Below are 12365 nucleotides of genomic sequence, written 5' to 3'. Positions count from 1 at the left end.
CCAACTACCTTCATGTCCTCTTTCACTATAAACCTCCTCTTTGGTCTTCCTCTAGGCCTCCTGTCTGGCAGTTCAAAACTCAGGATCCTTCTACCAATATATTCACCATCTCACCATATGTACTTCCAAACCATTAATCTATTAATGTGACTGTATTGGTGTCATTGTTTAATATCATTAGAAATTATTGTTTTTATTTCTATTACATTAAGTCAAATCATTACATTTTTCATCTGGAGTAACTTGTTTTAGATAATAAACCCATTTTTTTCACATTTGAGCATTATTGTTCCTCATCGTGTATCAAAACATCATTCCTGGGGACCAATTAATCAATATATTTTTTAATGCCCATTTCTATTAATTTTCATGATCTTTATGGTTAATCTATTGTTTTTAATCTGGAGAATATTTGTACATTTGTATATATTTCAGCAGCACTTTTAAATTATGTCTGAACATCACTCTAAAATATTGTTTTCATCTCAAACACATTATTTCCACCTTCTTTTGGTAATTAAGGACAAATAACTGGTTGAATTTGTTGATCCTTTTATTTACTTTAGAGACCAAGACAAAAAGCCTTTAATGAGATACTCTTCGTATAAAGGTTCTCTGTTGAAACTCTAGTGGTATTGTTTTCCCAGGGAGGACACCACCACACCCATGAACTTCTGAAAAGCTGCCTGCACATCACCAGTGAATGCTCTACCCAGCCGTGCAGCAAGCACAATGGTCAGACAGTCAGACAGCAGCTGCAACACAAGAGTCGGAAAACATTTAACATTTAGAGAGTTCCAGTACAATCATTAAATATTACAATGACACAGATCATCCAATTTACCCTAAAATTGTCGGGATCCACATGCAGTTTCTCGGAATGCAGCACACTCAGCTCAGCATAGGTGTCCTTGATGTTGTCCATGTTCTTCAAAGCCCGGTCCAGACCGTGGAGGATAGTAATTCCATGCTTTGCAATTAACGGATTTGTTGTGATGGCAATGGCATTGTAGAGGTTTCCAAAGTTGCCAAAATATCTCTGAGTCCATGGGTAGACGACCAGACACCTGAGGGAAACGTGGAAACAAACATGCTTCAAAGTCAGATGAAGCGACAAAATTCCCCCATAGAGTAATGATAATAATTATTAAGGGAATGCATGTCTCACCTGGACAGAGCCGCAGGTCCCACTTCCTCATAGTTCATGTTGTCAAAGAGCTTTTGGATGGTGTTGCGCTCAAAATCTGTCCATTCAACCATTTTGCTGGCTTTTGACTTTCCTGTGCAAGTTGGGAAATGTGTTCACTGACACCAGACGCAACTTTTAAAGCAGGGCCGTTCTCCTTCCAGAAGCATGTGACGAGCTTGGGTGGTGACTGAAGTCCATCTGCAGCATCAAGATAGTTTTTGAGACACACCTAAATACATTTTTATACATTTTTATTATTATGAAGTCCAATAAAACATCTGTTCAATAAGTGATAGCATAACCATAATAAGACTTTGATTTTAGAGATAGTATGAATATGATTACTGAAAAGTGAAATGTAATGGGGTTATGTGGGCTGCAGGCAATTGCAGAGATGGATGTCAAGTGTAGAAGCTTCATGAGGTAAATAGTGTGTTAATCTTTGTGTATCAGATTATTTTCTCACAATTGAGGAATGGAACATCTGTAAAAATGGAGCATATTAGGATAGAAACTGGTTTAAACGGAAGGCTACAATTTTATACACAAGTGGAAGAAAAATTATCATGACCTATGAAATTTTAGGTTTATCATCAAAATATTGTACTTAGCAGCTGTTTGTAATGAACAAATCACATGAGAAAATTTTGAAAAGCTTGGCAGATTCAACACAAAATGTGACAATGAATGATTGCACTCAAAATTATTTAACCTCCATCCTATGTGGTGTCCCTCATAAGAGCATATCTATTTAAAACGGGTGTGAAAATACTGTGCCAGCCTACACAGTGCTACTTTAGCAGGATGTTTCTTAGGTTCCATCTCTAAAAGATTTACATAAAGGCTCCATGCTTGAGCTTTAAGATGCACACCACTTCTGACCAAATATAGCTAAGAAACAGACATATTTAGGATACTGGTCTGTGGAGTGATGAAACCGTACCTTTTTGTGTCTGAGGAAGGAAGACCAAGGCATAGCAAAAAACAAAACAACTCACCATGCCTTCACTGAAGCATGATGTGGTCTTTGCTTCCTTAGGCACTGAACCCCTGCAGTAAATGGAGGGTAAGATGAATTCCATAAAGCATCAGGAAATTCATCCATCCATCCCTTTTCTGCCACTTCATCCGCCACAGCGGGTTACGGGGAGATAGCGCCTATCCCAGCTGGCATAAGGCATGAGGTGGGAGGATAATCTCTTGTCATCTGTGGGGTAACAAGGTTATACATCACTGGTCATTCTAAGGAAACAATTATTCTAAACATGTCCCAAGTCTGCTGAGACTTGGTTTCAGGACAATTCCGGGAAGAATCTAAAGTTACGTGACCTGAATCTCATAGAACATAGTTGTCGGGATTTGATGAACATGGTTGAAACATGGAAACTAAGGAATATTGTACAAATGGAGGCCATGGGGAATAGACCAAGATTCCCCAGGAACCGTACCAGAAGCTGGTACCTGGTAATGCATCACATTGACACATGCAGGTCGTAACAGCAGAAACCATCTCCCTAGTGCCAGATATATAGGACTTTACAGGTCGAATAAATTTAATTACAATAAAGTTAATTTTTCTTGTAGTCAAAACTTCAAAACAAAAGTTTTTTGGGTTTTTTTGGGAGAGGGGGTATTGGAAAAAACCTCCAAACAAAATCAGAATTGTATCTGAGTTTGTGCTGAAGTGACAGAAGTGGTAACAATCAGATAAGTGCTGATGTGTCTTTAAATTAAAAAATTCTCATTATTTGTCATCATTGGACAGGGAGACAGCTGGTTTGCATGGTTCTCTGATGAGGCCACCATTGCTCAACTTGGATTCTCACAAATGTCATTTTACATTGAATGAGTCAGCAGTTTGGAGTTGGATATCAGCACACACTTCTAATCTACATGTTCTTTTGTGCGGCTCCACCCTCACATCTGCAAGCTGCAGTGTAGTAGGGCAGATAAGGTTTGAGAACAAATCATAACATGAGTTGGCTGGAAACCTAGACTTAGGTAATAACCTTCAGGGGTCGCCACAGCGAATCAGTTGCCTCCATCTAACCGTGTCTTTTGCATCCTCTTCTCTCACACCAACTACCTTCATGTCCTCTTTCACTACATCCATAAACCTTCTCTTTGATCTTCCTCTAGGCCTCCTGCCTGGCAGTTCAAAACTCAGCATCCTTCTACCAATATATTCACTATCTCTCCTCTGGACATGTCCAAACCATCTCAGTCTGGCCTCTCTGACTTTATCTCCAAAACCTCTAACATGTGCTGTCCCTCTGATGTACTCATTCCTGATCCTATCCTTCCTGGTCACTCCCAGAGAGAACCTCAGCATCTTCATCTCTGCTACCTCCAGCTCTGTCTCCTGTCTTTTCTTCAGTGACACTGTCTCTAGACCAAACAACATCGCTGGTCTCACCACAGTTTTGTACACCTTTCCTTTCATTTTAGCTGAAACTCTTCTATCACACATCACACCTGACACTTTCCTCCATCCGTTCCATCCTGCCTGTACACGCTTCTTCACCTCTTTTCCACACTCTCCATTGCTGTGGACTGTTGATCCTAAGTACTTAAAATCCTCCACCTTCTTGATCTCTTCTCCCTGTAACCTCACTCTTCCACTTGGGTCCCTCTCATTCACACACATGTACTCTGTCTTACTGCGGCTAACCTTCATTCCTCTCCTTTCCAGGACAAACCTCCACCTCTCTAGCTTCTCCTCCACCTGTTCCCTGCTCTCATTGCAGATCACAATGTCATCTGCAAACATCATAGTCCATGGAGATTCCTGTCTAACCTCGTCTGTCATCCTGTCCATCACCATAACAAACAAGACGGGACTCAGAGCTGATCTCTGATGCAGTCCCACCTCCACCTTGAACTCCTCTGTCACACCTACAGCACACCTCACCACTGTCTTACAGTCCTCATACATGTCCTGCACCGCTCTAACATACTTCTCTGCCACTCCAGACTTCCTCATACAATACCACAGTTCCTCTCTGGGCACCCTGTCATAAGCTTTCTCCAGATCTACAAAAACACAATGCAGCTCCCTCTGTCCTTCTCTGTACTTCTCTATCAACATCCTCAAAGCAAATACTGCATCTGTAGTACTCTTCCATCTGTAGACTTGCGTAATAACATTATATCAAATTACTTTTAAAACTGTTAATATTACTTGATTGTAGACCTCAATTCCATTTTATCTTTAATGCATATGTTACATATAAACATATTGAACAGAGGAGAAACATATGCTTTATACTATGAGATTTCAATAACTGCATACTCTGAAAATGACTTTGAATTATGTAAGTCACCATATTTCTTTTCATCCAAACTATGAAAATGGTCAGAAATGGCACTTTCTCAAAGTGATCAAAATGAAATGTGAGGCTTTCCCCGCTGCAAAATTCTACCGTTTAGGCCAGTGGTGCCCAATACATATATCATGGTTAACTGGTCAATCACATACTGTATGTCATTGGTGGTTAGATCGCATGGCGTTAAAAAAATAGCTATTAGCCCATCATCTATCCCTGCTGTATTTGCTATTTGATTGATATAAGCCAAAGATCTCTCTTTTCTAACACGTGGGTTCATCACAAATGCATGGCTAAACCACATGCTTTATTTGTCTGACAAAATTACCTTATTAGCGACTCCTAATTTATTTCTTCCAAAAAAAGGATCTAAATATGCAACATCTCTTCTCAAAGCTGCAGCACTATGATTTGAGAAACTTCCAAAACCTCGCATCCGAACTGGCGACGCAACAGAAGTCATGTGCGCAAGTCGAGGTGAATTCTACACACAACAGGTTAACAATTGTCTGTCAGAGTTCGATGGACGCTTTCAAGACTCGGGCCAGTTGATACGTTCATGTGCAATCCATTTTGGGAAGATGATGAAGTTGATTCACTCACATCACAAATTTCACCACTGTTTCATCTGACCCCTTTTAGAGTGGAGAAGGAGATTTGGACTCTCCAGACTGACACTGAGCTGAGGTCCAGAGTTTATGCACAGTTTTGGAACTTGCTTACTGGGGAAAACAACCCAAACATGAGGACCTTCATGACTGTACCATTTTTTCATTTATGTGAATTATTCTTTTCCCACATAAAGAATATTAATCCCAAATACCATTACACCACGACTAATGATCATTTGGAAGTCTGTTTGAGGCCGGTATGAGCAGCCTCTGTCCGGCCTATGCATCCCTAGCTAATTCCTTTCAGTGCAAGTCATCAGATGGCGAAAAATGTACATAAATCTATTGCACCATATGGGTTCATGCTGGAATACAAGGTACACCAAAATATATTGTTAATATAAGTTATACTCTGTACATACATAAAAATATTTAATAATATTAAATATTAATATTTTTGCGTTAGTAGGTCATTTTTAAAGTGGCTCTCAAGCCAAAAAACTGGGCACCACTCATTTAGATAAAAATAATTGAACAATCTGTATTTTATGCTGACATCAGAACCACATTGTTGCCTTTTATTGGTGATAATTAAATCATACATGTTTGCTGTTCTAAGACTATAGTATGTTAGTGTATCCCAATGCTCTGTGTTTTCCACATGGGCATGAACAGGTGTTGTACATTTCTGTTTGTGTTAAAATTGTTAAATTATTTAAATTAAAGATTATCGTTGTTACAGTGCTTATTTTAGATATTATGTTGAAACTTTTTTCATTTTTCTTTCCCTTCTTTCTTTTATATCATCATGAAAATTAGGGTAGAGTTCATTTCGAATCATCAGGCTTCCTTATGACGAAAGCTATGTCCTATTCCTGTGCTTTTTAAAGTATCCAGCAGACCAACCAATGTACAGCTCACTGTGACACTCACTGGTAATGAAGGGATTTGTTATATGATTAAAATGTGGACTGCTGTTCCTTGTTTACAAAATGTAAGTTTTACTAAACTGGGCAGCAGGCTTGTTTTAATGGAAAAACAAATTGATTATTGAAATGTATTTGTCGTTTATGGAACATTAAAGGGTAATCTGAATGTTTGTGCTCTGCATCCTTTTCTAATTGTGAAGTGACACACAGGAGTAAATAAGCAAAAGAAGTAACAGAAAGAGTCAAAAAGAAGACAATAAACAATGTGTGTAGTGCAATTATCTGCAGCTACCTCAAGTACTTCATCTGGTGCTTGTCTGATATTTCCCAATTTGAGACAGCAACTGATCAAATACTGCAGACACTGTCATTTACATTAAAAATTTTCAGTTTCCCGAGGTAAGAAAAACGAGAACTTTTTCTTTGTTGATATCATAAACACTGAAAATGTCAGTAATCTGCTTTATATGCTGTAAATATAAAGCAGTTTACTGATAACAGTGTCATCAGTGTTATATTGCAAATTTGTGATAATGAAGTTTATATTTATTTCTAATTACATTCCAAATTACATTTAAAAAACAAGTACATTACTCTGTTTAAAATTGCAGCCAATTAATTAGGGTAAATTCAGAACTTTTGCAGCATTTTGACCTCCTATAGACATTTGTAAATAAGTAATTTTTGAAATGTGTTAATATATGCCTTTCTATTATAATTTGCAGTTTAATTCTAATTTTGTTTATCTCATATCAACTGTGTCGGATCTTTGGGCACGCCCTCTGCAGCTTGTAGTTTGTAGGTTGCTCAGGGTGTACCCATTTTCTGGTCGAACTATAAAAACCCACAGCTTTCTGCTCATCTCTGCATTTAGTCAAACACTCAATGACAAGATGACCAGTCTCACTGAAAAAGACAAGGCTAGAGTCAGGGCTTTCTGGAGCAAGATTGCCCCGAAGTCGGAAGACATCGGTGCTGAGGCAATTTGCAGGTAATTCTGAGAAAATACATCAGATGTTGGCCAAATCTGGTTTGACACAGATGAATTTATGAATTTTATGTTGTTTATTTTTTCAGGATGCTGACTGTGTACCCTCAAACCAAGACTTATTTTGACCACTGGACAGACAAGACCCCCAACTCTCCCCAGGCAAGGAAGCATGGAATTACTGTGATGGGTGGAGTTGCAGAGGCTGTGTCCAAAATCGATGACTTGAAAGGAGGTCTCCTGAGTCTCAGTGAGCTTCATGCCTTCACTCTGCGTGTGGACCCCGCCAACTTCAAGGTACTGAACCAGTGAGATGGAAGAATGTGAACGAATGATGTTTCTCCAGAGTCTCACCTGCTGGTGTCATTTAGAGTTTAAAGGTCTGATTTATAAATGGGACTTTTAAAACTTTAACTGGCTTCCAGGTTTATCTGTAAACATGCGAGCCGAAAGTTTCCCACCTTGTGGAGCGGACTATGAATTTTTAAGGAAACGTCTGACAGATTGATAGATGGAAAGTAAAAACTCCCTTGATATACCATCTGTTTGTCTTATTTCACAGATCGCCTCTCACTGCATCCTCGTGGTCATGGCCATCATGTTCCCCAACGACTTCACCCCTCAGGTCCATGTGGCCATGGACAAGTTCCTGGCTTCTCTGGCTCTGGCTCTGGCCGAGAAATACAGATAAACTACATCAGATGATGGAAACTGCAGCATTCACGAAAGAACTGCAGAATGATTAATAAATGCACGAAAGCTAAAATGTGTATTTGTTTTGATCTTTTCTTGTTGCTTTGATTATTTTGTCAAAAGTTACAATTTAGATATAATTAAAGAGAATTCCAGATAACTGGGTCATTTTTTAAATACTTTTCATTACCTGCTTTTATTTGATTAGAATTAAAGGGTTTCATAACAAATACACGCAAACTCAGCTGTTGAAAAACCAATAATAATAATATATCCAAGCCTTTGATCTAACAGGGATCTACGCGACTTGTCGCCTTAGTCCACTCCACTGCAGTGTAGCAGCCCAGGATGAATCGGTTTCACTATAAACTGGTTTCACTATAAACTGTTTCAATGCAGCCAATGGGTACCGGGTAGTCTTTGCAAATTAGTTGTTTCCGTGTCTGCTTTATGTTGCATGCTGTACGTTGTCTCTTATGTTACTGCACTGTGCTTTCGTCTGTGTCGGATGGCCGGTGCCTCACCGCAGGTCTCTCCTCCATATTTCAGCGGTAAGTGTAGAAAATTCAGCGATTTTCAGTAAAAAATAACCTAGAAATGGTGACGTCAAACAGAAAATAACTTTATAATACACAACACTGGATAAATAAAACCATTTAATTTATTTCTTCCATTTTCTTTTTTTTTCTTTTTTGTCATGACCGAACGTCACTGATTCTGACAGATTAGTGGCTGATAAAGTTAAAAATGTCGGCAACATGCCGTCCCATTCGTGTCTGTCATGGTTTGGTTTCTTCAGTTTTACAAATGTTTGTTGGATTTGAATTGCGTACTTTACTTCCTGAATTGCCGCCGGGCATCATGGGATCTGTAGTTTCTATTGTTGAAAGGTTGAATCCATTGACTTGTTGATAAATCATTACTGTATTTATATTTATATTATTTATATATTTTTGTAATATTCATTCATCCATAAAAGTAATATAAAATAATAATATAATTTTATATTTTCAAGATTATGAATAATGTGGGAAGAGAATAAATCCAATCAATAACCAAATAATTGATTTATTTAATTGTTTTTCTCTTCATGCGCAATGAAAATAGTCACATCATGAACTTTGGATGGTAAAATCATATATATGTACCGGTACTTCTTTTCCCTTCAGCTTTTCCCTTCAGGGGTCGCCACAGCGACTCGGTTGCCTCCATCTAACCCTGTCTTCTGCATCCTCTTCTCTCACACCAACTACCTTCATGTGCTCTTTCACTACATCCATAAACCTCCTCTTTGGTCTTCCTCTAGGCCTCCAGCCTGGCAGTTCAAAACTCAGCATCCTTCTACCAATATATTCACTATCTCATTATATGTACTTCCAAACCATTAATCTATTAATGTGACTGTATTGGTATCATTGTTCAATATCATTAGTATTTATTCTGTTTATATCACATTAAGTCACATTATTAGATTTTTCATCTGGAGTAACTTGTTTTAGATAATAAAACCATTGTTTAACATTTTAGCATTACTGTTCCTCATCATGTATCTAAAGATCGTTCCTGGGGACCACTTAATCGATATATTTTTTAATACCCATTTCTATCAATTTTCATAATATTTAAAAACAGTTAATCTACTGTTTTTAACCTGGAGAATATCTGTACATTTGTATGTACAGTATTTCAGCAGCACTTTCATCTCAAAGACATTATTTCCATCTTCTTTTGGTAATTAAGGACAAATAACTGGTTGAATTTGTTGATCCTTTTATTTACTTTAGAGACCAAGACAAAAAGCCTTTAATGAGATAATCTTCATATAAAGGTTCTCTGTTGAAACTCTAGTGGTATTGTTTTCCCAGGGAGGACACCACCACACCCACAAACTTCTGGAAAGCTGCCTGCACATCACCAGTGAATGCTCTACCCAGCCGTGCAGCAAGCACAATGGTCAGACAGTCAGACAGCAGCTGCAACACAAGAGTTGGAAAATATTTAACATTTAGAGAGTTCCAGTACAATCGTTAAATATTACAATGACACAGATCATCCAATTTACCCTAAAATTGTCGGGATCCACATGCAGTTTCTCGGAATGCAGCACACTCAGCTCAGCATAGGTGTCCTTGATGTTGTCCATGTTCTTCACAGCCCGGTCCAGACCGTGGAGGATAGTGATTCCATGCTTTGCAATTAACGGATTTGTTGTGATGGCAATGGCATTGTAGAGGTTTCCAAAGTTGCCAAAATATCTCTGAGTCCATGGGTAGACGACCAGACACCTGAGGGAAACGTGGAAACAAACATGCTGCCTAGTCAGATGAAGCGACAAAAGTCCCCCATAGACTAATGATAATAATAATTTGCTATTAATGCAACAAAGGGAATGCATGTCTCACCTGGACAGAGCCGCAGGTCCCACTTCCTCATAGTTCATGTTGTCAAAGAGCTTCTGGATGGTGTCGCGCTCAAAATCTGTCCATTCAACCATTTTGCTGGCTTTTGACTTTCCTGTGCAAGTCGGGAAATGTGTTCACTGACACCAGACGCAACTTTTAAAGCAGGGCCGTTCTCCTTCCAGAAGCATGTGACGAGCTTGGGTGGTGACTGAAGTCCATCTGCAGCATCAAGATAGTTTTTGAGACACACCTAAACACCTGATTATGAAGTCCAACAAAACATCTGTTCAATGAGTGATAGCATAAAGATAATTAGACTGCCCCAAATACTTTGATGTTAGAAACAGTACGAATAAGATTACTGATACGTGAAATGTAATTGGCTTTTATTTTAATGTGGGACGCAGGCAATTGCAGAGATGGATGTCAAGTATAGGACCTTCATGAGGTCATGCAGTTTAATTCTAATTTTGTTTATCTCATATCAACTGTGTCGGATCTTTGGGCACGCCCTCTGCAGCTTATCATGTAGGTTGCTCAGGGTGTACCCATTATCTGGTCAAACTATAAAACCCACAGCTTTCTGCTCATCTCTGCATTTAGTCAAACACTCAACGACAAGATGACCAGTCTCACTGAAAAAGACAAGGCTAGAGTCAGGGCTTTCTGGAGCAAGATTGCCCCAAAGTCGGAAGACATCGGTGCTGAGGCAATTTGCAGGTAATTCTGAGAAAATACATCCGATGTTGGCCAAATCTGGTTTGACACAGATGAATTTTATGTTGTTTATTTTTTCAGGATGCTGACTGTGTACCCTCAAACCAAGACTTACTTCGACCACTGGACAGACAAGACCCCCAACTCTCCCCAGGCAAGGAAGCATGGAATTACTGTGATGGGTGGAGTTGCAGAGGCTGTGTCCAAAATCGATGACTTGAAAGGAGGTCTCCTGAATCTCAGTGAGCTGCATGCCTTCACTCTGCGTGTGGACCCCGCTAACTTCAAGGTACTGAACCAGTGAGACGGAAGAATGTGAACGAATGATGTTTCTCCAGAGTCTCACCTGCTGGTGTCATTTAGAGTTTAAAGGTCTGATTTATAAATGGGACTTTTTAAACTTTAACTGGCTTCCAGGTTTATCTGTAAACATGCGAGCCGAAAGTTTCCCAACTTGTGGAGCGGACTATGAATTTTTAAGGAAACGTCTGACAGATTGATAGATGGAAAGTAAAAACTCCCTTGATATACCATCTGTTTGTCTTATTTCACAGATCGCCTCTCACTGCATCCTCGTGGTCATGGCCATCATGTTCCCCAACGACTTCACCCCTCAGGTCCATGTGGCCATGGACAAGTTCCTGGCTTCTCTGGCTCTGGCTCTGGCCGAGAAATACAGATAAACTACATCAGATGATGGAAACTGCAGCATTCACGAAAGAACTGCAGAATGATTAATAAATGCACGAAAGCTAAAATGTGTATTTGTTTTGATCTTTTCTTGTTGCTTTGATTATTTTGTCAAAAGTTACAATTTAGATATAATTAAAGAGAATTCCAGATAACTGGGTCATTTTTTATACTTTTCATTACCTGCTTTTATCTGATTAGAATTAAAGGGTTTCATAACAAATACACGCAAACTCGGCTGTTGGAAAACTAATAATAATAATATATCCAAGCCTTTAATCTAACAGGGATCTACGCGACTTGTCGCCTTAGTCCACTCCACTGCAGTGTAGCAGCCCAGGATGAATCGGTTTCACTATAAACTGGTTTCACTATAAATTGTTTCAATGCAGCCAATGGGTACCGGGTAGTCTTTGCAAATTAGTTGTTTCCGTGTCTGCTTTATGTTGCATGCTGTACGTTGTCTCTTATGTTACTGCACTGTGCTTTCGTCTGTGTCGGATGGCCGGTGCCTCACCGCAGGTCTCTCCTCCATATTTCAGCGGTAAGTGTAGAAAATTCAGCGATTTTCAGTAAAAAATAACCTAGAATTGGTGACGTCAAACAGAAAATAACTTTATAATACACAACACTGGATAAATAAAACCATTTAATTTATTTCTTCCATTTTCTTTTTTTTTCTTTTTTGTCATGACCGAACGTCACTGATTCTGACAGATTAGTGGCTGATAAAGTTAAAAATGTCGGCAACATGCCGTCCCATTCGTGTCTGTCATGGTTTGGTTTCTTCAGTTTTACAAATGTTTGTTGGATTTGAATT

General features: G+C 39.0%; 4 protein-coding genes across 4 annotated transcripts; 2 read left to right on the top strand and 2 right to left on the bottom strand.

Moving 5' to 3' along the window:
* Positions 1-535: 535 nt before the first annotated feature.
* On the bottom strand, positions 536-1326 carry LOC137609412 (hemoglobin subunit beta-like). The gene is made up of 3 exons (XM_068336422.1): positions 1169-1326; positions 845-1067; positions 536-755 (listed from the first exon to the last, which is right to left on the bottom strand). The coding sequence occupies exons 1-3, from the start codon at positions 1258-1260 to the stop codon at positions 627-629; spliced, it is 444 nt and encodes a 147-aa protein (XP_068192523.1). The 5' UTR covers positions 1261-1326; the 3' UTR covers positions 536-626.
* Positions 1327-6887: 5561 nt separating this feature from the next.
* LOC137609415 (hemoglobin embryonic subunit alpha-like) lies at positions 6888-7896 on the top strand. The gene is made up of 3 exons (XM_068336425.1): positions 6888-7046; positions 7133-7340; positions 7606-7896. Exons 1-3 carry the CDS (start codon positions 6949-6951, stop codon positions 7732-7734), a joined length of 435 nt encoding a protein of 144 aa, XP_068192526.1. The 5' UTR covers positions 6888-6948; the 3' UTR covers positions 7735-7896.
* Positions 7897-9489: 1593 nt separating this feature from the next.
* On the bottom strand, positions 9490-10297 carry LOC137609410 (hemoglobin subunit beta-like). The gene is made up of 3 exons (XM_068336418.1): positions 10139-10297; positions 9799-10021; positions 9490-9709 (listed from the first exon to the last, which is right to left on the bottom strand). The coding sequence occupies exons 1-3, from the start codon at positions 10228-10230 to the stop codon at positions 9581-9583; spliced, it is 444 nt and encodes a 147-aa protein (XP_068192519.1). The 5' UTR covers positions 10231-10297; the 3' UTR covers positions 9490-9580.
* A 402-nt stretch (positions 10298-10699) lies between these two features.
* LOC137609413 (hemoglobin embryonic subunit alpha-like) lies at positions 10700-11700 on the top strand. The gene is made up of 3 exons (XM_068336423.1): positions 10700-10858; positions 10937-11144; positions 11410-11700. Exons 1-3 carry the CDS (start codon positions 10761-10763, stop codon positions 11536-11538), a joined length of 435 nt encoding a protein of 144 aa, XP_068192524.1. The 5' UTR covers positions 10700-10760; the 3' UTR covers positions 11539-11700.
* The last annotated feature ends 665 nt before the right edge of the window (positions 11701-12365 follow it).

The sequence above is a fragment of the Antennarius striatus genome, chromosome 16 (assembly GCF_040054535.1).
Source record: "Antennarius striatus isolate MH-2024 chromosome 16, ASM4005453v1, whole genome shotgun sequence".
NCBI lineage: Eukaryota > Metazoa > Chordata > Actinopteri > Lophiiformes > Antennariidae > Antennarius > Antennarius striatus.
Note: the sequence above shows the minus strand (reverse complement) of the source record. Positions and strands in the feature narration are given on the sequence as shown.

Coding starts and splice junctions, on each gene's coding strand:
- LOC137609412 (XM_068336422.1), bottom strand. CDS start 1,260: ATGGTTGAATGGACAGATTTTGAGCGCAACACCATCCAAAAGCTCTTT. Junction 1,068..1,168: donor GGACCTGCGGCTCTGTCCAG/GTGAGACATGCA, acceptor CGTTTCCCTCAG/GTGTCTGGTCGTCTACCCAT. Junction 756..844: donor TGGATCCCGACAATTTTAGG/GTAAATTGGATG, acceptor CTTGTGTTGCAG/CTGCTGTCTGACTGTCTGAC.
- LOC137609415 (XM_068336425.1), top strand. CDS start 6,949: ATGACCAGTCTCACTGAAAAAGACAAGGCTAGAGTCAGGGCTTTCTGG. Junction 7,047..7,132: donor GGTGCTGAGGCAATTTGCAG/GTAATTCTGAGA, acceptor TTATTTTTTCAG/GATGCTGACTGTGTACCCTC. Junction 7,341..7,605: donor TGGACCCCGCCAACTTCAAG/GTACTGAACCAG, acceptor CTTATTTCACAG/ATCGCCTCTCACTGCATCCT.
- LOC137609410 (XM_068336418.1), bottom strand. CDS start 10,230: ATGGTTGAATGGACAGATTTTGAGCGCGACACCATCCAGAAGCTCTTT. Junction 10,022..10,138: donor GGACCTGCGGCTCTGTCCAG/GTGAGACATGCA, acceptor CGTTTCCCTCAG/GTGTCTGGTCGTCTACCCAT. Junction 9,710..9,798: donor TGGATCCCGACAATTTTAGG/GTAAATTGGATG, acceptor CTTGTGTTGCAG/CTGCTGTCTGACTGTCTGAC.
- LOC137609413 (XM_068336423.1), top strand. CDS start 10,761: ATGACCAGTCTCACTGAAAAAGACAAGGCTAGAGTCAGGGCTTTCTGG. Junction 10,859..10,936: donor GGTGCTGAGGCAATTTGCAG/GTAATTCTGAGA, acceptor TTATTTTTTCAG/GATGCTGACTGTGTACCCTC. Junction 11,145..11,409: donor TGGACCCCGCTAACTTCAAG/GTACTGAACCAG, acceptor CTTATTTCACAG/ATCGCCTCTCACTGCATCCT.